The sequence below is a fragment of the Panulirus ornatus genome, chromosome 56, assembly GCF_036320965.1.
Source record: "Panulirus ornatus isolate Po-2019 chromosome 56, ASM3632096v1, whole genome shotgun sequence".
NCBI classification, from domain to species: domain Eukaryota; kingdom Metazoa; phylum Arthropoda; class Malacostraca; order Decapoda; family Palinuridae; genus Panulirus; species Panulirus ornatus.
This window is the reverse complement of record NC_092279.1, coordinates 13,912,351-13,939,748: the sequence shown is the minus strand read 5'-3', so window position 1 is coordinate 13,939,748 and position 27,398 is coordinate 13,912,351. Positions and strand designations below refer to the sequence as shown.

The 27,398-nt window shown below is 37.0% G+C and overlaps 1 protein-coding gene across 3 annotated transcripts in view; it reads left to right on the top strand.

Moving 5' to 3' along the window:
* The first annotated feature begins 718 nt into the window (after window positions 1-718).
* LOC139765915 (uncharacterized) overlaps window positions 719-27,398 on the top strand; it is a 40,041-nt gene continuing 13,361 nt past the window's right edge. Inside the window, exons 1-10 of one of the 3 annotated variants that reach the window (XM_071693869.1) lie at window positions 719-853; window positions 2,167-2,281; window positions 3,970-4,102; window positions 5,096-5,283; window positions 7,855-7,928; window positions 9,218-9,401; window positions 11,200-11,291; window positions 11,416-11,497; window positions 13,251-13,408; window positions 17,467-17,612. In XM_071693869.1, the coding sequence (XP_071549970.1) occupies window positions 3,988-4,102; window positions 5,096-5,283; window positions 7,855-7,928; window positions 9,218-9,401; window positions 11,200-11,291; window positions 11,416-11,497; window positions 13,251-13,408; window positions 17,467-17,612 (1,039 nt within the window). In that variant the 5' untranslated portion in view covers window positions 719-853; window positions 2,167-2,281; window positions 3,970-3,987. Of the gene's footprint in view, window positions 854-2,163; window positions 2,282-3,969; window positions 4,103-5,095; window positions 5,284-7,854; window positions 7,929-9,217; window positions 9,402-11,199; window positions 11,292-11,415; window positions 11,498-13,250; window positions 13,409-17,466; window positions 17,613-27,398 lie in introns of all 3 variants that reach the window. The other 2 variants (XM_071693868.1, XM_071693870.1) reach the window with 2 other exon arrangements.

The following is a 27,398-nucleotide window of genomic DNA, read 5'->3' as shown; positions in this document are numbered from 1 at the left end:
TGGTGGAGGGCAACCACATTTATCCATCCTGTAGATCCGCCATTGCTCACCTACAATATGCTTAGCTTAAATTCTAAACTAAGCGCGCAGTACAGGATCTCATGTGTCGTTATCCGTGCCTCCTGATACCGGTAACTGGTTATGGAACCACAGTATTTCCCAATTCTGTCGCTCTAACAACCGTGATATTCCTTGATGATTATGCTACCACGAAAAAGTCCTACGCGATACATATTTGAGACTAATCTGTGAAGCTCATTTTAAGTAAGGAAGATTGAGGGGAAGCTTATGAAATTAGAATGCGTATTTCACCAAATAACATCTGTCAATCAGTGAATTATACTTTCTAACTTGTAATGGCGAATTTATTTGTTACTCAATTATCTGTCCTGGCGTTACACTACCATTTAGATTTGATCATCTGGAGTATGGTGGATGGGGTCCCTTTTCTCTTCGGAATAAACTTTTGAAATCTGAATCTGAAATCTGCATTATATAGAAGTCCTGAGTAGTGTTCACGCTAATACCAGCAATTTGTAAAAAGGGGTCAATTCATATGTAAAAAAAAAAAAAGAAAATTTTAAAGTTACATAAGAAGAAATTATTTCATACAAGTTATCAAAATAGTATTCTTGCTAGCCCCTTTGTACCTACATTTAAATATTGCGGGCTGCAAATAGAGAATGCAATGATTTGGTATGATTGGCCCTCTGCCTCCATAATGACCAATCCCGCCACTGCGTCGTACCTGCTTATATTCCCTGATGTTTAGGCTATATCCCTTACCATGAGGATATATATAATGTAAGCTCGAATTAGGAAGGAGAACAAGGCTTCTTGTGACATATTAGAGGTAAGTGAAGGGAAAAAATGTAGTCTAGCGAGGGTTGGAGTTTGCCGGCATTTTGGGGTAAGGGGGATAAAATTTCAGGATAGGAAGGGCATCAGTCTATCCTTAGTTCCCACTCTCTCCACAGCATCCCTTATGACTCAGATTTTCATTCACCCTTCATGAACCGTAACGTTATTGTTAGAAAATTACTTATGGACTAATGGGTGTCATCTCTAGATATTTTCTTTGTAACTTCATGTGACTGGGTTGTGATTTCTGGTAACAGGTAAAATTTCACGGCTGTAACTAAATTTAGTGTCTCACGATATTCGTGTACGAGAATGGTTAAGGTGATTGTCAGGGTTCTGATCACTGGAAAAGTTATTGTTGATGAGTTTATAATTGAACTACTAGCAGCGAAAACGGTCTTTTAACTCCTTTAGTCATTATCTTTGTCATTTGCATTCACATACTGAAGAGGTTGTTTTGCCGACAAGTGGGCAACGGTTGATCTATTGGTATTTCGCTGGTTTGTTTTGGTAGTTTTTATCAGTTGACTTATAATGGTACCATTGGAGTCTTTCCATTCTTAATTAGTGATGTACTGTGCTTTTACATCCAAATTTCCCTGTTTGAAAGCCCTGCCCTCTTTATGTGAACTTAAAATTGTTGGTATGAAAGGTGTTTCTGTTAAAATCCCACACTTTATATCAACTCTCAGGATTGCAAGGATTCCATAGCTACTGCATTTGTCAAAATGTCTTAGCAAGAACATGTGTGTCTGTCAATTGATTAATTATCAAATCTTGACTGCTAGGGAGGTTTTCATAAGTGATTTTTTACAAGTACATTGTCTACTCTTAGCTTCACCCCACATTTTCCCACATATCCCATACTGTACAGTTATTTTCTTATGAAGTTTCGATCAAAATATATATATATATATATATATATATATATATATATATATATATATATATATATATATTATCCCTGGGGATAGGGGAGAAAGAATACTTCCCACGTATTCCCTGCGTGTCGTAGAAGGCGACTAAAAGGGGAGGGAGCAGGGGGCTGGAAATCCTCCCCTCTCGTTTTTTTTTTTTTTTTTTTTAATTTTCCAAAAGAAGGAACAGAGAATTCGGCCAGGTGAGGGTATTCCCTCAAAGGCCCAGTCCTCTGTTCTTAACGCTACCTCGCTAATGCGGGAAATGGTGAATAGTTTGAAAGAAAGAAAAGAAAGATATATATATATATATATATATATATATATATATATATATATATATATATATATAGACTCATTGATTTCTTCCTTTCTCTTTTCAAAGCAGTCATAAATGGAAAGGAGGATAATGCTGAGTGATAGCAGTGCTCTCTTTCTGAGTATCTGGTGACCTACTGCCATAGGTGATCTGTCCCAGAAGACTTCCCAGTGTTACGTTCTGTGTAAGTCCCTAGGAGTATGACAGTTATAATTGTGGAAGTAAATGAGGATATTTATGAATGAGATTACAGTAATTTTAAGTGTGAATATCTTCCTTATTCAGCACTCTGAAAATGGAATTATATGTACTGGTTTAGTCTGGACTTAGATTGTAAGAGTTAGGGGCAGTGGAATGATCAAGAGTTAAATGTTATCAGGTTATTGAGTATGAGTAGTTCATCAATGAATTCTGTACCCTCTTATTTAGTTACTGATTATTTCAAAGAGCAGTGCAAGTTAGTTTGGTGTACATCCGTACCTCCTTACTTACAACCAGGTTTCAACATTTGGTTGCCACTGATAAAAAGATTTTTTGAAGAATATATTCTTGACTGTTTGCTGCACATAGAACACCTTTTACTTTTGTCAGTCCACACCTAAATTGCTTAATTTTGCCAGTCCACACCCTTGATTGTCAAAATTAGTTAAAAGTGGTGTTATATATGCATGTGACCAATTTACAGACTCCCCCATTTTGTCAGTCCACATACTTGTTACACAAAAGCAACATTGCTCTTGCAATAACGAAAAGTGAATTCCTTCAATGTGATATTTATGCAAATAATGTGATGATGGTGTAGGCTTTGCTGTAGTTATTAGGGAGGAATCATTTGTAACAGAACTACTCAGAAAATCTTCCAGAATTATCACAGAAGTGTGTGGCTTTCAGGCTGCATTTTGAATTAACATATCACATGATGTGTCCATGGATCCCATGGTTCAAAAATTCCAAGATTAGATTGTAAGAATCCACTCATGTAAGTGTTTAGAATTTGGCTGGTGTCCTGAACATGTTAGTATCAGCAGTAATGAAATGGTAGATATTAGGTCCAAAGCAGCAATTTACATATAAGATTTATACCTCAGTGATTTTATGAGGAGAATAGGTGATTAAGTTAGATGTAAGTGGCAATTTAGATGGGACTTGGAATCCCTGAAAGAATGGCAAACCAGTTGCCTATGCTTAAAATTAAGATAGGTGTTAGGAAACCACAGGATGTCATAAACTTTGCAGTAGGGAGGGGCTTGAGTAATTTCTGTTGCTATTGGATTTGATGAGTTCTTTCATTTTCTTTATAATGATCTTCAAAATTTTATCTCTCCATAAACTAGATACATTGGCATCCATCTGGGTCAGGCATCATCTTCAGAGTGTAATTTTGTCCACTGGGTAGTCTTTTCTGTTTTCTTTCCTTTTATTGGCTAGATTTGCTGAAGCATCAGTAGGCAGAAGTGTTAACAAAACATCATAAAATCATAATATACATATTGCTAATGAGACTGGGTTCCATTTGATGATTTAATGATTTGCATAAAGGTTAGTTGATTTTGTAATTATTTACTTGAAAATTGCGTATTGAGATTTATGCTTATTCATTATTTTTTTGATATTCCACAAATCTTGCTTTTTCAGAAGAGTACAGTATGCTTTTTATATACTGATGAAATTTTTCTGTTGATTCCTTATCAGCCCATGTTTGTCTTGAAACAGAAGCAGTGTGTTTGAATTTTCTTTGATGACATTGTGGAAGCACACAGTAGGCATAGCTCATTTCTTTTTTAGCCTAGGTCATCTTCATTATGCAGGAAGAGCTGTAGGGACTTCCCATCATGATTTAATTTTTCTCTTATTTATATATTCATTTTTCAGGGCACTTGTATCCCCAGGATGCGTGTGGTTGGGTTGGTGTCTGGTGGTAAGGACAGCTGCTTTAATCTCCTGCAATGTGTTGCTGCTGGACATCAGGTGGTAGCCCTGGCTAATTTAGCACCCAGTCATGTTGGTAAGTTTTGAGCAGTAGCATGTCTTTTTATACTTGTTACTTTCTCAAAATATCCTCAGCATTTACACGATTTCTGTTAAAATTCTGGAAGGATTTATCATTGATTCAGTGCTTATTTGCTGCACCAAAAAAAAAGAATTCTACAAGGTTTCCTGTACAGCAAATCATGTATAATATGATATATTCATATATATTTTATCCCTGGGGATAGGGGAGAAAGAATACTTCCCACGTATTCCCTGCGTGTCGTAGAAGGCGACTAAAAGGGGAGGGAGCGGGTGGCTGGAAATCCTCCCCTCTCTTTTTTTTTTTTTTTTTTTTTTATAATCTTCCAAAAGGAGGAACAGAGAAGGGGGCCAGGTGAGGATATTCCCTCAAAGGCCCAGTCCTCTGTTCTTAACGCTACCTCGCTAACGCGGGAAATAGCGAATAGTATGAAAGAAAGAAAAAAGATTCATATATATTTATTTATTATACTTTGTCGCTGTCTCCCGCATTAGTGAGGTAGTGCAAGGAAACAGACAAAAGAATGGCCCAACCCACCCATATACACATGTATATACATACACGTCCACAAACACACACATATACATACCTATGCATTTCAACGTATACATATATATACATACACAGACATATACAAGATTGTTCAGTTTACATTTTCTTTTCTGAAATCTGTGCTAGTGGATGTTGTAAATGCATTTAGTTTCTTTGTGGATGTGGCATTGATATTTATAGTGTGGGGTTGAATGTGATGAGTGTTGAATGTGATACTGCATATAGTTGGTGTTCTGTTGAGTTGGGTAGGTTTATTATTTAGGGTGAAGTGAGGCAGCATGTTGAATTCATGCTTATGTGTGGTCGAGGGGATGACTGTTGTTGTTTGTGGCAATGTATCTACTTTTTTCATTCATTACACCAAGTATTCTCAGTAGCATAAAAAGTCTGGGTTGCCCCACAGGAAATTTATTTGTAATATTATTTCCCTTTCAGATGAACTGGACAGTTACATGTACCAGAGTGTAGGTCACATGGGTGTTTCAGTTTATGCAGATGCTGTAGGAGTACCGCTTTTCCGGCGAGTGATCCAGGGCTCCTCACTTAATACTGCCACCATCACATACAAACCAACAGAAGGAGATGAGGTTGAGGACCTCTTCCTGCTGCTTAAGGAAGTTAAGGTAGACATACTAAAGTGTATCAGTTGAAGTTTTTGGCCTAGATTATAGTCTTTGAGTTTGCTTAATATAATCTTTGACTTGATGCTGTTCACATTCATATGTATGCATTGTATTTTTGAAAGGTGTACTGTCTATCCATATCTTTCATGCCCATATCTTCCAAGGGGTGGCCATAGCAAAATAGTCTCTACTTATCCGTCCTTGCATGCCTCCCTGCCATACACCATTCCATGCACTCTTCCCCATTTTTCTCCCTTCGGCACTCTTCTGCTAGATAAACAGGGATGATACTTCCTTGTTGAATGTGAAAACCAATTGTCATTTATTATATAAGTAATATCAGTACTTTTTATTTACATATGCAATGTATCCCCATGATGTGGAGAAAAAATAATTTTCATGCATCTCCAGTTTGTCTTATGAGATGCCTGATATGGGTGGGAGGAGGGGGAAGGCTGGAAACACTCCTCTATTTTATCATCCCTTGTAAAAACTGGACTAGGAGAATGAGCCAGGTGAGGATCTTCCCACAAGAGATCAAGCAGGGGTGTCTGAATGTTGCAGTTGTGATCAGGAAGAAAAAGGAGGGGGAGACAGATGCTTTGATTGTTGAAAGAAACCTGGATTTCTTTGTTCTGAGCAAAGTAAATTTTAAGGAATTGTATTAACTCTTTTATTGCTGTTGTCCTTGATCAAGGCAAATGTAGTAGGTATGTGCTTTCCTGACACAAGATTAATTATGTCACTGTCTTGGCTGGCAGTAGATGGCTACCTAAAGTCTAAACAAGTCCTTGCAGCTTCCTGGAGGCCTTAGTAACCCACCAGCGACCAAGGTGGGTGGTTGTGCACCTTTTCTAGGGACTTCCGATGTCAAGTTGGAATTTTCCTGTTAATAATGTGTACCATCACATTCCAAAAGAATGACTATTGCTTTAGAGAAACTAAACCTTGCTGTTCACAAATGAAAATTATGAACATGAACTGCCTGTTTTACAAGATCAGAGAGCAGGATTGTTGTAGAACTTGCCATCAAGCTTAACTAAGGGAAGAGAAAGCAGTGAGATGCCTCCTTCCCTTCATCCTTCAACAAAATAGTATTCTGTTATGATATGAGAGATGGAGTGGACAAGGCAAATCCTGTTCATATTGAGGGAGACTAAACTGAAGTGGAAATGATGCCAGACTTGATGTGCTGAAAATATGGCTAAACTTGTGTTGACAGTGTAACAGTAGTAATCTGATTAGGATGATTTGATGATCAGTTTGTGGTAGTTAGCTTGGCTTGTTTTTCGTTTGGTTCACTGTTAGGAAAGGAAAAAAAACATTGAAGTTTAGCACCTTTATGCTGTAGTGATTAGCATTGCCGAATAAGACGTATTTATGGCTGCTTTATTAATTCCTCCCCTCCAGTTTCTGCTTTTCCAAAAGAAGCAACAGAGAAGGGCGCTAAGGGAGGATTTTGCCTCAAAAGCTCGGTTCTCTGTTCTTGATACTACCTCGCTAAAGTTGAATAAAGTTGGGGATAGGGGAGAAAGAATATTTCCCACGTATTCCCTGCGTGTCGTAGAAGGCGACTGAAAGGGAAGGGAGCGGGGGGCTGGAAATCCTCCCCTCTCTTTTTTAATTTTCCAAAAGAAGGAACAGAGAAGGGGGCCAAGTGAGGATATTCCCTCAAAGGCTCAGTCCTCTCTTCTTAATGCTATCTCACTGACGCGGGAAATGGCAAGTAGTATGAACAGTATATATTTATATGTCTGTTAATGTATATGTATGTATATGTTGGAATGTATGGGTATGTATATGTGCATGTATGGTTGTTTATGTATATGCATGTGTATGTGGTTGGGTTGGGCCATTCTTTCGTCTTTTTTTTTTCACACATATACGCCATTTCCCACGATAGCAAAGTAGGGTTAAGAACAGAGGACTGAGTCTAAGAGGGAAAATCTTCACTTGGCCCTCTTCTCTGTTCCTTTTGGAAAAATGAGTGAAGTATTGGTCTCATATGCCCACATCCACACTCTAGCTGTCATTGTATAATGCATTGAAAGTAGAATCCCCATCCACAACGAATTACCACAGAAAGCTTTGATGAGGTGGCTATAATTAGAGCATTGAGGTACCCATGCCATCTCAGCCAAAAAAAAAATGTTTATTTCTTCAGTATTAGAAAATATTATTGCCACTGAAGAATATGCACTGGTGGTTCCATATTAGGGCATTCAGGTACCCATGCCATCTCAGCTTAAAAAAAAGAAAAGCAAGCTACTTCTTCAGTGTTAGAAAATGTCATCACCACTGAAGAATGTGCACTGGTGGTTCAATATGTTTGGCAGTAATAAAAATGAGAAATTGTCACTTTGGTATTAGAAAAATTTAACAAAATTGTTGTATCAGAGTTTAATTTATTTTGTAGAAATCAGATATCACTTACTCCTTAAGATGATTGATACTTGATGTACCGTTTTTCCAGTCTTTTTTGGTTTCCTTGGATAATGCTTTGTATATGCATAAGTGTGGAGATTGGTTGTATGTCTGTACAACATGTAATATATTTATTCTCTCCCACAGGAAAAGTGCTCTGTGGATGCAGTGAGTGTTGGTGCTGTACTATCTGATTATCAGAGAGTTCGTGTGGAAAATGTGTAAGTTCTTGAATGATGTTTTAGCTTGTGTTGCTGTTACTTTATTGCTGAAACTACATGTGAAGAAAGTACAGAAGTGGGGTGTCTTGAGGTGATAGGGTGTAATTCACCTTGTTATCTTGTTCTTTTCTACCCATCACTACAACACCTGTGTCACCATTCATATACCACTTTGATCCATTTCATTCTGTTCCTTGCATGTTTCTCACATTTCTGAATGTCCAGACCCTGATACTCCAGAGTATTGCCCTGTTCTTCCAACTTGGCTAATCTAAGACATGTTCTAAAAACAGTGCTTGTAATGTTGCTTCCCAGCACAACAGCACCATCAGTTCTGCCTTAATAAATAGTAGGCCAGATCATGCAACAGTTGGGAGTGTCTATTCCATCAGATGCCAGGCATGTAAATGTGTTTATATAGGCCAGACAGGTAAAACTGTATCCGAGAGGTATTATTGTTACCGTCATTCAGTATGTGGGTATCAGCACAAAAATGCGATCGCTAAATGCTTTGAAAATGGTCACCCCCATAGATATTGAAAATCCTGATATTTTATATACCTCTGTTGATTATGCTGCACACAGTGTCATTGAATCTGTTCTTAATTGCTAATGTTGAGAACTTTGATTTATCCCCTGGCAGTTTTAAAGCCCATCATCTTAATTGCTATTACTAAGAACTCTAATTTGTCCCCCAGGCAATTTTAAAGCCCATCCTAGCATTAAAACCAAATCATTATGAGAGAATTAACAAAACATGGAAACATAAAAAAAGTGGTGACGGTAATGGATGAAGGTAGCAAATATGAATATGTACATGTGTATATATTATATGTCTGTGTATACATATGTATGTATATGTTGAAATGTATATGTGCATGTGTGGATGTTTATATATATACATGTGTATGTGTATGTGGCTGGGTAGAATATAACTAGAAAAGTGTTTGTGGTGAGTGAGCATAAGAGTAAATGCTTAGGAAGGCTGAGGTGGGAAGTTAAAGTAAGGAAGTAGTTGTGTTAGTATGCTTTGATGGAGGAATCTACTTAGAAATAATGGTATGTAGGTAAGGTTTTGTATGAATCATCCTACCATAGAGGAGGAGGGGGTGGTATAGAGGGCATTAACTTAGTTATATAAACAGTGATCATGAAATGTATTGAATTAGACTGTATTGGATATTCTGTTGTATGGTTAATTCTGTGTGGGTGTAATACAGTATTAGTCATTTGTAATACAGTTTGAAGTAGATGATACTTAAAATGGTACTCTTTTTCGTTAATTGCAGGTGCAGTAGACTGGGCTTAGTTTGCTTGGCATTTATGTGGCGACGGGACCAGTCTGAACTCTTGCAAGAAATGGTGGACTGTGGGTTGGATGCCATAATTATTAAAGTAGCAGCCATTGGCCTTGAACCCAGAAAACATCTTGGAAAGTCAATTAGTGAAATGCTGTCATACCTTGAAAAAATGGTAAGATTCATCCTTCAGTTACATAATATTCATTAGTCCTTCAACATAGATTTCTGTTATCAGGCTTGACTTATGTAATGTTTCTTCTTATTAAGCATAGTCTCCCTCATGCTAAGTCATCAACAATTAATACAGTTATTGTGTTTCCTTGCTCTCTCATATACATTGGTTCCCCTTTTTTTTTTTCCTTTTTTTTGCCGCTGTCTCCCGCATTTGCGAGGTAGCGCAAGGAAACAGACGAAAGAAATGGCCCAACCCACCCCCATACACATGTATATACATACACGTCCCCACACGCAAATATACATACCTACACAGCTTTCCATGGTTTACCCCAGATGCTTCACATGCCCTGATTCAATCCACTGACAGCACGTCAACCCCGGTATACCACATCGATCCAATTCACTCTATTCCTTGCCCGCCCTTCACCCTCCTGCATGTTCAGGCCCTGATCACACAAAATCTTTTTCACTCCATCTTTCCACCTCCAATTTGGTCTCCCACTTCTCCTCATTCCCTCCACCTCCGACACATATATCCTCTTAGTCAATCTTTCCTCACTCATTCTCTCCATGTGCCCAAACCATTTCAAAACACCCTCTTCTGCTCTCTCAACCACACTCTTTTTATTTCCACACATCTCTCTTACCCTTACGTTACTTACTCGATCAAACCACCTCACACCACACATTGTCCTCAAACATCTCATTTCCAGCACATCCAGCCTCCTCCGCACAACTCTATCCATAGCCCACGCCTCGCAACCATACAAAATTGTTGGAACGACTATTCCTTCAAACATACCCATTTTTGCTTTCCGAGATAATGTTCTCGACTTCCACACATTCTTCAAGGCTCCCAGGATTTTCGCCCCCTCCCCCACCCTATGATCCACTTCCGCTTCCATGGTTCCATCCGCTGCCAGATCCACTCCCAGATATCTAAAACACTTTACTTCCTCCAGTTTTTCTCCATTCAAACTTACCTCCCAATTGACTTGACCCTCAACCCTACTGTACCTAATAACCTTGCTCTTATTCACATTTACTCTTAACTTTCTTCTTTCACACACTTTACCAAACTCAGTCACCAGCTTCAGCAGTTTCTCACATGAATCAGCCACCAGCGCTGTATCATCAGCGAACAACAACTGACTCACTTCCCAAGCTCTCTCATCCACAACAGACTTCATACTTGCCCCTCTTTCCAAAACTCTTGCATTCACCTCCCTAACAACCCCATCCATAAACAAATTAAACAACCATGGAGACATCACACACCCCTGCCGCAAACCTACATTCACTGAGAACCAATCACTTTCCTCTCTTCCTACACGTACACATGCCTTACATCCTCGATAAAAACTTTTCACTGCTTCTAACAACTTGCCTCCCACACCATATATTCTTAATACCTTCCACAGAGAATCTCTATCAACTCTTATCATATGCCATTTATCTCACATTAATTTTCCCTCACTTTGTCTTCCCCCTCTTTCATTTGTAATCCACAAGTACAGTTCCTTCATATTATTCAATTGTGGTTTGTCAGTCTTTCAGTGGTGATTTGACATACATATATTGGCTGATATTACCCAAGTATTTTTAGATGCAAAAGGTTAGAGGAAGACATAATTATAAACTCATGTTTTGATATTAGACTTGAGCTGCTTGCAAAATTGGAACTAGATATTATACCCTTCCATTGTCTTAGCTCCATCTGCTACTGCCATTTTTTACTGAGCACACTTAACATGAATGATTGGTGATTTAACTCACTCTGCTCTCACTACCAGAAAGAAAAATATCGATTGAATGTTTGTGGTGAAGGAGGTGAATATGAAACCTTTACTCTTGACTGCCCAATCTTTAGAAAACGGATAGTAGTGTAAGTACCATTTTTCTGTATGTTTCTGACTCACAAATAGTGGAAATTCTCTTATTTGAATGGTGTACATCAAAAATCTTTTGAATCATTTGTATTTAGATACTACAGCTGTTATCTTTTTCAGTCATGAAACGGAAATGGTGGAGACATCAGGAAGTGTTGGTTATCTTAATCTGAAGTCCTTAGAACTTGTTGATAAGGAAATTGTAAGTAGCATTAGTTTTTATCTCTTGTGTATTTCTTATTTTGATAAAAAAAATCTTAATCTGATTATAAGATAATTCAATGAGAGTTCATATAGAATACAATTTTTGCTTTAAAAGAATGCATGGTATTTATGTAACACTTGTCATATTTATTGAAAAAGATAGTATAGGTCCCCCTCTCTATAGTCACATATTGAAAAAAATTTTATGGAAAGATAATTTTAGACTTATAATTGATGAGGAAGTGCAGTATGAACATCACAAGAAACTGTAGGAGATGAGTTGGCACAACTCTAGAATGAATGCATGAACTTTTTGTGTTCATACCTTAGAATGCTTAGGACTGAAATATTTTGTAAAAAGCATTGTTATACATGATGCCTTCATATAATTTCCTTGCAGTTTGATACATCATATCTTTGTACTTTTGTAGGTTAAGCATATTATTTTTGAAGTTTAGCATGGTTAAATTGTTCATGAGAGGACTTAAGGTGTGTATCTCAAGTGTCAACCCTCTCCTCCCATTTACCATATGTTCTGTACCTTTCCAACCATGGTTTTCCCAACCACAGGATCTTCCAGGAACGTAACCCACTTGGTTGTCAAGGGAGTTCTCTGGTCCCCAGTTTTATTTAACTCCATCACAAAGTTAGTGTTAGTAGTTGTTATAAACCTCCATCAGGAGATGGATTATTCGTAACAAAGATTACTGACAGATGCGACTTGTAAACAAAGTATCCATGGGGAGGTAAGATGGATTAGGAAACACATTCTCTAAGATATTACTTTACTTAATCTTAGTTCATTATACATAGAAGGGCAAACATTTACAAAGGGGTGAACATCAAAATATAATGGAATATGAATTGACCTGTTCATCTAAATATTCAGCACTATCACTTACATGAATTGGATGAATAGAAACAGGACTCACCAACCAAACATACGACTGGCTCACTGCTGCTACTAAGCCACCATTCCTTGATAGGCACCTTACCCTAAACTGAAGTCGCTGGTTTCCCATCCATTCTTACTCTTTACAGTTCACTTGTGCATCCCCATCTTGAATATTGTGCTGTTTTGGTCCTCCAGAACATAAAGTTGCCTTTATTTGCAAAGCCAGTTGAAATTACATGTATTGCAATACAAGCACCTTACCATATTGTGGATGGGGTCCCAGGTCGCATGAGAACATAATCTTTGAAATGAATTTTTAAAAAGTGGATGGGGTCCCAGTTCGCATGAGAACATAATCTTTGAAATGAATTTTTAAAAAATGAGATCAGATGGTAGCCATTTTGAGTCAGTTGATATTTCTCGCTGTGGAAAAATCTGCTGTGATCCTGTAGCTAAATATCCTCTGGACATGCCTTAACTATATACCAGATTTGATGCTTGTATAATCATAGTCTCAGTACTTTCCAATATCTGCTGGGCTATGAAGTACGTCTAGAATATTAGGAGGAGGAAACTAAAAACTGCATTGAAGTTGGTAATAACTTAATGTAGGAACATATTGTAGATAGTTGAGTGATTTGTATGGTAAATGTTGAAAAATGTCGAAGATGATTTGTCTTTCTATTGGCGGTCCTTTTACTTCATCTGTTGTGGTTTTCACATATATGGCAAAGGCAAGCCATTGAAGAACCCACTATAACTTTTTATTCAGAATGTGTTTATAAGGTTTAGAGTGATAGTATTTTATAATAAAAAGTGTTTGAACCACTATGTTATATGCTGATTCCATGTTCAGCCTGATGATATGAGTCATTTGGAGCTGGTGAAGGCAGCTGGTGTACATGGCCCAGAAGACTTCTTGAATGACCTAAAACTTGCTGAGGAAGAACAGCAGGCAGAGGACCAGGCAAAAGAGTTGCATATAGAAGAACATCATGATCCCTCTAGTCCAAGGTACATATATATATATATATATATATCCTACCTTTGAAAGATAGTGTAATTTCACTCTATGTAAAACGTACTATTTCATTCAGTATTTCATTAAAACAGAAAGGAGAGTCTTAATAGAATTAGGCTGAAGTTTAAGGCTCTTGGAAACACTGAAATTACTGAGTGTGACTTGGAAATTTAGTTGCATCAGTGCTTTTCATTGGAGGTCTTTCAAGACATTTTGGTGTGTTCCTTGAACTTTTCATTAACAGAATTATTGCATTTGTATTTATCTGTGGACTTTTGAACATATGCTTTTACTGCTTAATCATAGATATTTCCAAATTATATAAACTTAGGCTTACCAATATTAAGAGAAATATGTGAGGTTGATGCTTTTATTGCATTTGAGCAGTGATTAGGTTTGGAGTTTAACATTACTAATGAATACATTTTAATATAGACATTAAGACTTTGACTCTGACTTTTTCTTTTATGACCCTACCTCTATACTGTAGATATCATGCTCTTTATATGTGTGTATGCATAAACTTGGTGGAAGGTTGTGCATGTATATGTGTGTACATGTATTTCTGCTAAACCTTGGTTAGAATTTTCACCAAATTTGTGTAGAAGTATTTGAATGGTAGAAATTTATATCTGAATTTACATATGGGCTTAGGCAAGAGCATCTAAATTGCATGATCTTTTTAAGCTTACTTTGTCTCCTGGCAACCTTGTAGTTTTCTTTGAGCTGTTGTTTTCATATAGACGAAGTAGAAGAATGCACAGCCAAATGTGCGACAATCATATTTGATGCACTGATAGAATGTAAGATTACAATGACCTGAAGGGTAGGTACTGACTGTCAAAAATTTACTTAAAACTATGCTGTAATCTTTCACTAAAACATCCTCCCTTCATATTATTTATGACATCATTCTGCTGAAGTTCCTCATCTTGATTACCATATCATTGAGTTTCTACAAATATCATCATCTTTCTTTCTTTCTTTCATACTATTCGCCATTTCCCGCGTCAGCGAGGTAGCGTTAAGAACAGAGGACTGGGCCTCTGAGGAAACATCCTCATCCAGCCCCCTTCTCTGTTCCTTCCTTTGGAAAAAAAAAAAAAAGAAAAAAAAAGAAAAAAAAAAGAGAGAGGGGAGGATTTCCAGCCCCCCGCTCCCTTCCCTTTTAGTCGCCTTCTACGACACGCAGGGAATACGTGGGAAGTATTCTTTCTCCCCTATCCCCTATTCAATATATGTAAAACATAATAACTGGCGATAAATTTACACTATACAGACATGCACAACCAAGGATTGTACAATAATATTAAAGTAACTTGCACCAAAATTATACTAAAACATAAAAATACTCTTGAATCCCTTTTAATCAATGTCTATCTTGACACCTGCTCCCACCTAAACTCTCTCAATGGGATGGCAATGACAAGAGTCTCCATAACTAGTAAAAGCCAGTGCTCTAAGTACAATAACATTCTTCAAGGTTTCAGTTTCTGTTTAAAAAGAGCAAAAATATAATACTCTATCACAGACTCAATTACTCAAAATATTATATCCAAATGAAACCACTTCATTTAGCCAACAGTACAAACTTCAAACCAAGAGTTGTTTTCGTTTCACGTATGCTTTCACACTCCCTAAAACTAGTTTCAACAATATGACGAACTTTAATCTTCCTATCCATACAAAATATGTCATAAAATATAAATCAAATTACAAAAAATAATATATATCATGTGTGTGCTTAGACATGTCAAACATTCTAATTTAAATCAACAGCACCTATTATTCTTTATATTCTTATTATGGAGGACAATGGTTGAATCTTCCAGTGTAACCATAACTTCGGCATTTTCATTTGCAAAATCTTCAACAACACAGTTAAAGAGTTTCTCATATATAGTGAATTTGTGGAAAGCTTGGCTCCTGTTTTGGCTGAACTTATTAGTTGATAAGTTTCCTAGCTCCATGGGTTAGCTACTGACCTGTTTTGTGATATATGGCATTTTTAGATATGTTGTAGAAATATTGATATGTGATACTGAGCTAGCCTCTCCCTGGTCATTAGTGAAAGCACATGCCATATTAATATATAGTTTTTAAAATTTTTATTACTTCATTGATGATTGATAATAAATAGCCTATGGGTTTCTTTTAAGGTCTCATATGGCCATCATGGCCATCTGATCTGCTTGTCACTTCAAACAGACCTGAAGAGCTGGTTCCATCCTTGGGCAAAAGCTCTCCTGTTTGAAATTACATTGATCATATTGCTCAGACATTTTCAGGTGATGAGAGAAGGGGGCAGGTGGAGACATTTACGTAGTAAATCTCTTGACATTCTGTTTCATTGTCAATCACATTGGATTGAGTATTGTCCCTGCTGGACCAAGCTACACAGGGCATTGAATATTGGGGGGCTTACTTCCCCAAGGTCACAGTATCTCAAAACTGACTGAAGTAGAAGGTATCGTGGTTACAGGCCTTAAATTTTGAAGCCCCTATTTGAAAGAATGTTTAGAGAGATTTTGATTGTAAACAGTCTCTTGCTTGTTCTCCTTTAGAAAATCCCGGAGCTATGAAGGGCTATGAAAAGTATGTATTACCTGTGATTTAGCAACAGTTCCTAAATCAGATAATTCAGGGATTAACAAAGGTAGAATATTACTCTACCTCATATCACTCTGGCAGCACCCTAAACCCTTATCTCCAGAGTTTTTAAGTAATTATTCATCAAATATTGTCTGCGTTAACTGTGATATAGAAACATTTGTTGAATGAGATGATTCAGGGGATGGTAAAGACAATCTTAGCACACCTCCCTCACCTTCTACTTACTCACGCTCCTTCCCATCCCACTCCAGCAGCACCTAAAACCCTCAACACCACACTTTTCAGAAGCTGTCTGTTTGATATCTGGTTTACCTGTGATATGGCAATAGTTGCTGAATCAGATAATCCAGGGGTGATGCAGACAGGTAATGTGCACTTCTCCCTACCTCACTATAATCCTTACTCCAGTCCACCCCACTCCACCAGCAGCACAAATCCTGATTGCCACCTTTTTCAGTACCTTTTTCACAAGTTTTCATTAGATGTTGTTAAATTGTTTTGATTTTTGAAGAGTTGTCCAGAAACATAACTGTGCCAAGATACCGATGTACTCTTTACTAATGTAACATTCTTTGTGTCTTTGTAGGGAGTTGAATTTAATCATTGATCATATAGGCATATCCTCTAGCATATAAGATGGAGTGAGCATCTTCATACATCATTGTGGCACATTTCTAATATTTTAAGTGTCAAACACTTATGAATGTGTGTTGGTAATCCAATTAACAGTTTTATTTTTTTTTTTTTTATTATACTTTGTCGCTGTCTCCCGCATTTTATTCATAGAAAATCAGCTTCATGAGATTGTACACTTACTGGCATTTTATCCTGTATGGCCTTTCATGATATACAAGAAGTGGCCCATGTAGCTTCTGAGATCATGCTCACTGTACATTTCTGCATGTTGCTGCATATTGATAGCCCCATTATCACTGAAACCTTTATTCTGTTCTTACAACTTACTGTAGGTTGTTCCTTATAGCTTTTGTAATTTGTGTCACGTGGGTTTTTTCCTTATATGTATGTACCTATCGCCACACCATGTGAATACTTCATCTTTTACTTCATTAAGTAGATTCCTAATGATGCAATATTTCTCTGGTTTATCCTCATTTTTCAAAGGATTTTCTTCCCCAGTATCATGACTTTGTAAATCAGGCAGCTTCCTACTTTGGAATAGTCACTCTTCACACTAGAGATCCATTTTTCAACAAATCTTCCAATACTTAGAGACATTTTTCTCTCTATTTTTCTTTCTGTTATTTTTATAGAAGTTCTAGCTCTTCTTGCCTTGTGGGTGTTTCTGTGATATCCTGTACCCCTCTGAGTTCATTGGTTGTACCATCCTACCACAGTTCTCATTATGACTTTTCTCAAACATTGTACTTAGCTTTGATTATTGATGTACATGAAGCTTAATGTAATATAACTTCCACAGTTATGGGCCCTTTGAGGATAACCTTGTACCTTCTCCCCAAGTGCAAGATGGCTCAAATTATAGTGTTGTCCGTACCATGACAGGTTTCACTTTTGCTGGTAGTTTCTGTGGTAAAACTGCAGATGAGGCTATCGTCAAAGTAAAAGGTATGATTTGTTTGTTTTTCTATAGGTTTTGTGGACATTTTACATTTCTTAAATACAAATAGATACTGCTTACAGAAAAGAGATATATGGTAAAGAAATAATATTTACTATGCAATTGTGCACTCACATATATGTGAATGCATATGTATATTCATTTATTTATATATTTATATATATATATTTTTTTTTCTTTGTCGCTGTTTCCCGCGTTTGCGAGGTAGCGCAAGGAAACAGACGAAAGAAATGGCCCAACCCACCCCCATACACATGTATATACATACGTCCACACGCGCAAATATACATACCTACACAGCTTTTCATGGTTTACCCCAGTCACTTCACATGCCCTGATTCAATCCACTGACAGCACGTCAACCCCGGTATACCACATCGATCCAATGCACTCTATTCCTTGCCCGCCCTTCACCCTCCTGCATGTTCAGGCCCCGATCACACAAAATCTTTTTCACTCCATCTTTCCACCTCCAATTTGGTCTCCCACTTCTCCTCGTTCCCTCCACCTCTGACACATATATCTTCTTGGTCAATCTTTCCTCACTCATCCTCTCCATGTGCCCAAACCATTTCAAAACACCCTCTTCTGCTCTCTCAACCACGCTCTTTTTATTTCCACACATCTCTCTTACCCTTACGTTACTTACTCGATCAAACCACCTCACACCACACATTGTCCTCAAACATCTCATTTCCAGCACATCCATCCTCCTGCGCACAACTCTATCCATAACCCACGCCTCGCAACCATACAACATTGTTGGAACCACTATTCCTTCAAACATACCCATTTTTGCTTTCTGAGATAATGTTCTCGACTTCGACACATTCTTCAAGGCTCCCAGGATTTTCGCCCCCTCCCCCACCCTATGATCCACTTCCGCTTCCATGGTTCCATCCACTGCCAGATCCACTCCCAGATATCTAAAACACTTTACTTCCTCCAGTTTTTCTCCATTCAAACTTACCTCCCAATTGACTTGACCCTCAACCCTACTGTGCCTAATAACCTTGCTCTTATTCACATTTACTCTTAACTTTCTTCTTTCACACACTTTACCAAACTCAGTCACCAGCTTCAGCAGTTTCTCACATGAATCAGCCACCAGCGCTGTATCATCAGCGAACAACAACTGACTCACTTCCCAAGCTCTCTCATCCACAACAGACTTCATACTTGCCCCTCTTTCCAAAACTCTTGCATTCACCTCCCTAACAACCCCATCTATAAACAAATTAAACAACCATGGAGACATCACACACCCCTGCCGCAAACCTACATTCACTGAGAACCAATCACTTTCCTCTCTTCCTACACGTACACATGCCTTACATCCTCGATAAAAACTTTTCACTGCTTCTAACAACTTGCCTCCCACACCATATATTCTTAATACCTTCCACAGAGCATCTCTATCAACTCTATCATATGCCTTCTCCAGATCCATAAATGCTACATACAAATCCATTTGCTTTTCTAAGTATTTCTCACATACATTCTTCAAAGCAAACACCTGATCCACACATCCTCTACCACTTCTGAAACCACACTGCTCTTCCCCAATCTCATGCTCTGTACATGCCTTCACCCTCTCAATCAATACCCTCCCATATAATTTACCAGGAATACTCAACAAACTTATACCTCTGTAATTTGAGCACTCACTCTTATCCCCTTTGCCTTTGTACAATGGCACTATGCATGCATTCCGCCAATCCTCATCATACATACATTGAATAACCTTACCAACCAGTCAATAATACAGTCATCCCCTTTTTTAATAAATTCCACTGCAATACCATCCAAACCTGCTGCCTTGCCGGCTTTCATCTTCCGCAAAGCTTTTACTACCTCTTCTCTGTTTACCAAATCATTTTCCCTAACCCTCTCACTTTGCACGCCACCTCGACCAAAACACCCTATATCTGTATGAAAGGATCACAATTTTGCGCGTGATCAAGATATTCCTATGAGTCCAGGGGGAAAATGAAACATGATAAGTTCCCAAGTGCACTTTCGTGTAATAATCACATCATCAGGGGAGACACAAGAGAGAAATATAAATCAGTTGATATACATCGAAGAGACGAAGCTTTACCAAATGGCTTCCTAGCTTTGTCTCTTCGATGTATATCAACTGACTTATATTTCTCTCTTGTGTCTCCCCTGATAATGTGATTATTACACGAAAGTGCACTTGGGAACTTATCGTGTTTCATTTTCCCCGTGGACTCATAGGAATATACGTGTATGTATATACATGTGTATGTGGGTGGGTTGGGCCATTCTTATGTCTGTTTCCTTGCGATACCTCGCTAACGCGGGAGACAGCGACAAAGCGAAATATAAAATAAAAAATATAAAATATATATATATATATATATATATATATATATATATATATATATATATATATATATATATATATATATATATATTCTTTTCTCTCTTTCTTTCATACTATTCGCCATTTCCCGCGATAGTCAGGTAGCGTTAAGAACAGAGGACTGGGCCTTTGAGGGAATATCCTCACCTGGCCCCCTTCTCTGTTCCTTCTTTTGGAAAAAAAAAAAGTATATGACCTCAGGAACCCTTTATTGGGCTCCTGTGGCTTCAGAAATGTGGAATATGCTACAGATGATAGCAGGAAATTGATAGATCTTTTAGAGTGGTGAGTTCAAGGATGGGATTATAATCTTTGTTTACTAATGATGGTGTACATCCTTGCTGAAGGTAACTTTTTGCCTGTGCAGAAACCAAATACAGGCAGAGTCCAGTGTATGACGTAAGGAGAACAACATAGCAAATTGTAGCATCATTGAGGAGGAGGTGGAGATGTGGTATAAGGGAAATGGAGTGAATACTCAGAGGACTATTTAATGTTGTAGATGGTTGGGTGCTTGATGTGGTTGCTTGGGATGTGGAGGTATCCAGAGCAAGAAAATTATGGCAAGTGTTTTGGGTGAAGGGAGAAGAGGTGGTGAATGTCTTGTGTAAGATGAACTGTGGCAAAGCAGCTGGAGTAGATGGGATTTCAGTTGACTTTATCAAGAAAGGGGTTGCTGTCTTGTTGATTGTTAAGACTTTCATTATATTTGTGGCTCAAAGTAAGGTTTTTGAGGATTTTGGAATGCTTCTATAATGTTATTGTATAAAGGCAAATGGGGCAAAAGTGAATGTTTGAATTACAGAGGAAGGGGGAAACTCTTTCATTTGATAGAATACTATCACAGTGGAAGGGAACAGAGGACTCATGGTAGAGAAGCCTTTTTCTCAGTGGGTTTAGGTCACCATTGGAATCCCAGAGGACTTCGTCTTAGGATTGTTAATCTTCTTGATCTGTGTAAATGACTTGCATAAAGGTATGGACTTATACTGAAGTATGTTTGCAGATTATGCAAAGGTCATGAGGGAAGTGAAAAGTGAGGAGATCTGCATCATCCTATAAGGGGACCTGAAAAGACTGTGAAGTTGGTCTTATTCATGTTTGACGAAATTTAATGTGAGTAAATGCAAAGTAATGAGGATGGGACAGAGTAAAAGAATGCTTCAGAATTATTATTATCTTGCAGGAAATAAACTTCAGGATTCTGTAAATAAGAAGGACTTGGGAGTCAGTTTCTTACCAACCTGTTGCCAGAGTTTCGCATTAGGAGAATAGTTAAGGAGATAAACTGTATGCTAGCAAATATTAGAATAACTATCAAGTATATTGATAAGGAAATATTTAGCAAGCTGTTCATAACCTACACAGTGCCAAAATTAGAATATGCTTCTTTTGTTTGACCACCACACCTAAAGAAGCACAAAAAGCTGTTAAAGAAGATCCAGAGTAGGGTATCTTAGAGGAGACAAGATTAAAGGTGACCTGATAACAGCCTTTGTTTTTAATAGAGATTGTAGGATTGAGCAACCAGGGGGCATAACATGAAATTAAGCTTGAAAATTGTTAAAAAAATGTAAAGAATTATAAAAAGTGATGGATGAATGGAGTAAAATGACTGAAGAAAGGTAAATACAGACAGCTTATATAAATTTAAGAAGTATGATTGTAGAAAATGTTCAAGAGGCCTCACAAATTTCAAACTCGTTTCCCATGTAGTACAAATAGGTACTACTACTACTAGGTAGTTACATATATGTAAAGATAGAACAAAGAGTATTAGTCAGTGAGAGGAATAGATTAATGTTTCTACTTTTGTAAAATCTGAGATGTTTATAGTAATGTAGGTCTAATTTGAGCCATATTAATGATCTAATATAAAAGGTCCAGAGGAAGACAAAAAAGATGGTAAGTGAAATAAAAGACTTGAGTTGCAGACCATTGTTAGACACCACAGAATTGCAGACTATGGAAGAGAGATGATTAAGGGGAGACTTGGTTCAGCCAATAACTTTCCAAACCAATTTGAGTGGTGCATGTTTGAAAGATGCAAAGAAATAACAACCACTTGTTACTAAAAAGAAATTGCTTGAAATCATTTTGAAAAAAATCTAAATTGCTTCTTCAGCCTTAGAGTCTTGGATGGTTGGAATGTGTTAGTTAATGAAATTATGAATTCAGATAATAAACAGAAGTTCAGAAAGTTATATGATAATAAAGAAGGTACAGGATACGGGGCTCCATGAGTTTAGACACCCCTCCCCTCCTTTCTCTTGTACAAACATATTAATAAAGATAGATGATTAAACACATCCAGCTATACATCCAAGCATGGATGAATATTTATTGGCCATTATGGCAGAGACTGTTGAGAGTATTTTGTATCTCAGAGAATGTTTAGAAGTTTAAACACAGTCTTTATAATGTATAGTTATGGAACTTTGATATGAACTTGTATTTTGAAGTCATTATTTTGCATGGCTCCTTGGAATATGCTATACTTTATTAATTCCATATTGTATTTCCCTACACAATCCATAAACCATGTCTGGTCATTCTCTTGTGGTGCTTTACATTTTATGATTACAGTTTTTGGTTTTACAGTTTACTGTAATATGAATAGTATTATGTGATGAAAGAAATGTATAATGCCATAAGCAGATATAAGTAACTTACATTTTAGCATGTATATATGATAAATCTTCCAAATGAATTTTAGTATTCTGTTCATTATGTAATCTTTTAATTCAGGGGTAGCTTTCAGTTAGATATATTAGATGAAGAAATTTAGTTTTTAGGGATCCCATTAATAATACTACTTTGGGAAATGTGTGTGGATATCATGACCATAGATTTTATATGAAGAATGAAATACTCTAATGAATTTGAGGATTCTAAAAGAAACTGAATACTGAAATTGATTTAGAGACAAGCATTTCTGTGCAGTGGATCGCATATGCTCCTGCTATGTATTTTATTTAATGTCATAAGAGATGCTGTTGACCCATGCTACAAAGCAAGCAGTAACATTAGAGAGGTTAGACAATACTACCATATTATGTGACAAAGAATACCAAAAATATGATATTTAGAAAGGATATGGAGTCCATATGGACCCCATCTTTATCTTTAAACCATTTTCCTGCTGCAGACAGATACCAAGAGGACTAGTTTGTTGAGCACTTCAACAGCTGAGTCTGCCAGGGTTCCTTGATGGTGAACAGTTTTTTAACTGATAATATACTTCTTTCTTAAAGTAAGTAGATATCTAATTTCTCATGGCTTTTAAGCTTCTCTTCAGAAGCATTTTATTAAAAGTTTTTTTTCCCAGCTGTAAGCAAAGACTTTGTACTAGATTATATTTGACAGATCTTCTAGGTAGTTGTTCAGTCAGTCATCTGGTTAGTTAGAGAAATTTATTTGAACCACTGTGATGAGGCAAATGACCTTCCCTTATTAAAAAGGCCATAATGATTTTTTTTTGCTAGAGTTTACTCAGCCATTATATTGATAAATTAATGCTTGCTCATTTAATAAAACGAGAGCTTAGTTTATGGGATGTAAGGTATGTGGCTGTAGGTTTACCATTTTCATTATTGGACAGTTTTTGTCATCCAAGCTGGTCAACGGATGCCAGTAGAGTTAATGGGGTTTCCTTTGCCAATAAAGTTCATAAAGATTGATAAAATTTTCTCATTGAACTTCTATTTGTTCTTTAAGGTGGTCTTAATTTCCCTTACATTTCAGGATTCCATAATGTATCATTGAAATTTTTCAATATTATGAAGTTAAACTATTGCATAATTCAGGATGTCTAATATTTTTATTCCTAAATCTTCTCAACTACAGACGAAAGGTAATGGAAAAGGCTGCTTTCAAAATAGAACACTGAGCTATCACAATATGATGTGATTTTATGAAGATAACAGTAGATTATGGAGAATTTAGGGGTAACCTCAGCTGGCATTATGATCTCTTGCTTGCAAAAACATTCTGAGCTTTGAATTTTTTTCTACTAACAGTGAGGATCATCTAGCATATGTATTACTTTTGCATGTTCCTCTTAATTTGTACCAGGGTTTGATAAAGTAAACTTCAATTTTTTCATAGCTCCTTCTCATTGAATTGTGTTCTTTGTAGTTTGTTTGTTGCATCATAAAGAGAGTTGATGATTTTTTCTGAGTTGACATGGCACAGCAAAAGGATGTCTCAGTCAAAGTCATGTCACTTTACCATTTTAGCAAGGTAGCATCAGGAATTGGGCCTTCAAAAAGAAAATCCTCACTTTTCCTCCCCTTACTTTTGCTACATTTGGAAAGTGATGATAAAGAAGAGGAGCATTTTTGTCCACCATTCCTGCATATCGAACCACTGTTAACAACACACAGGAGATGGATAGTGTTCTGCTTTGCCTCTCCCATAGGATGATGCAAGGGAATTCAATCTCTCTGATTTTTGTTGACCTAGCTGTTTTCATCTGTTACTGTGGTTGCAGCTCACTCTGTTTATTGTCTTTTGGGCAGTAAGTTTCAAGTTTTTTATGTTTTGCCATTTCTAGGAAAGCAGCTGTTGGATAGATCATAAAAAATAATTGTATTTCCACAGCATAAGTTTCTTTCAGCTGAAGTTCAGTCATTTGTTTTAAGGCCCTCGGTATAGGCATATTTAGCCATAGGGGAGAGACTTCAACTTTTTTATCATTCTTAAACATTTCCAGAGCCATCACATTCACATATGGTTATTCTTACGCTTATCTGGAGATGTTGGGAAGCATTTCATATGTTTCTGCTGTTGGCCCTTCTTCCCCAGTACCCAGTACCGACAGATTTCTTTATGTGGTGGGATGAATTTTGTAGCTTACTTCTAATTCTTGGTTTCCTTTTTTCATGCCAGAGGGAGAAATAGCAGTGTGAATTTCAGGTCTTGGAGAAAAAGCACTGAATTTCAGGTTTGCAGAACTTTTCTGTGTCGTGATTAAGCCTCAGAAAGTCTGTCCTCATCTGTTTGTAAAGCTTCATGGTTGGTGACTATATCATATCCAACTCACTGGGTAAGTGGGTTATTCAAAGTACTTTTTCTAATTCTAGTATTTCTCTGATAAGGGCTTGAATCAGCTTAAAAGCATACATTACTTTCATCCTACTGATTAGTTTAGATTGAATGAAATGTTTGGTGGTGTGACATACAAGTTTTCTCATTTTGTGCTTATTGCATTAACAAAAATTTTACTCTTGCGTACAGTCCTTCCTTCAGAACTAGTCTTCAGCATAGATATTCAGTGTTTAATAACGGTTGTTGATAAAAGGACCTTTTGATATTATTCCTCCTACTAAGTCTTAGTGTTCTATAAGTTAGTAAGCTCCAAGCAAAAATACTTTTATTCCTTTGAAGCAGGCTGAGGCACTACATATTACTTACAGGGTCTGTGGCTTCTCAGTGAAGGCTTAGGAACATGCGTTATCTCTGCCATTGCTCTCTGTAAATAAATTAAACTTTTTTGGTTGTTAACCATTAAACTTTGAAGTTCCAAGGAAATTACCCTTCCTCAAAACGAAAGAAAAAAAGAATATTTACAATAAATGTCTGCATAATTTTTTTTCATGAAAAGAAAGAAAGCATCCAGAAAGGGAGGTTGTTGAGTGGACATGGGAGGACATAGGCTGGTGGCATGTTTATGATAACATTTTATTTTTTCCAATTATTTCCTCCTACATACACCTAATCACATTGCACACTTGTGTTTATCCAGATGTGATTGCACGTATCCATACATATCATATGTGAGTTTTTACATATACATGTTTTTGACACATGCATGATATGCACTTATTCACGTATCATGTACAGAAGCAGAACCTTATTTACATAAGTAAATGAAAATGTACATATATTTGCATAAGAATTATATGTACTGTTACAAGAGAAATTGTTTCTTGTGTTCAAGAAATAACTCAATTGTGGGTTTGTAAATATGGAGTTGCATCAAGATGACTTACTCGCGTTTTCCTTAATGATCTGTGGGTGACTAAGATGTGTAATATTTCTTCTAGCTGTGCTACTAGGCTGCTAATAACATCTATGGGTAATTGGTGGAACTAAACATCAGCTGGAATTTTAGATGATGGCAGGAGCTAATGAAATATATGATGCATGGAACAGGACCGTAATATTGTTACTTGTCATGTGATGCTTGGAGCAGTGGAAGGTTTACTAGTTTATTACAACATGTATGGTAATTTATCCAGTGAAACAATTTTCTTGTATTCTTTAGACTTCTTTTGATGAACATGAGGTGTTTTTATGCCTAGGCAAGGTATTGCAGATATATTTTTTGACTGTAGGTACAGTAGTTGGAATATGCTTCTCTGCCATGTTCTAAATTTTTTAGTTAAATTTGTAATTCAAGCGTACTGGTTATAGTAGCTATATATTCAGTAAGTCAAAAGGAGTAATCTGTTTAATCTTTAGAGTAGTATGATCATATCTCCCCTCCACTTCTGAAAATTTGATGCATCTTAATGTGTTACACATCAGCATGAATGACTCTTGAGTTCTACCAAAAAATTTCTTTGTTTTTTCTTTCATTTTTTTTAAATATACCATATGTTCTTTTAGGGAATGCTATTTTTCAAGTGTAACCCATGGTAGTATCTTTCCCTTTGATGATCTAGAAACATCAGTAACTTTACTGGTCAGATATGTTGGGTAGGGCTTCCACACCGGAAATTATTAAATGATTATTTGCTCAGCCCTTCTTAGCTTGATCAGATTCTAGAAGGTGTTGCAGATTGGCTGAAAAAAAAATGATCTTTAGGTGTGATGTTTATCTTAATGATTATCAGTGTCCCTTGTGTCAGCTTTGGTTTAGTTTTGTTTCCTCTTTTGAACTGGACAGGAACCTGTGTCCTTAGAGAAATTTTGCTAATACATTCATCAGCTACTGCGAATAAGCATGGCTAATGAAGAAAGTGGAAGGTGCAAATCTGCCTTTAGTATTTTTTTCATGATCTGCAATATTGAGGTAGCAACAGATTCACTTACATCCACTGTCTAGCTGTTTTGTGTAATGCACCTAAACAACAGCTCCTTATCCACACTTATGCCCCACAAACCTTTCCATGGTTTTCCTTGGCTGCTGGATGTACTCTGGTTCAGTCCATTGACAATACATTACCCCATGTATATACCAAATCATGCCATTTTTACTCCTATTGCCTGCATGCCTTACATCCTTTGTATGTTCAAGCCCCAAGCACTCAAAACCTTTTACTCTGTCCTTCCATCTCCAGTTTGGCCTATCCCTACTTGTCCCCTTCACTTCTGACTCATATACCTTCTCATCACCATTACCTCACTCATTCTACCCATATATTGAGACCATTTCAGC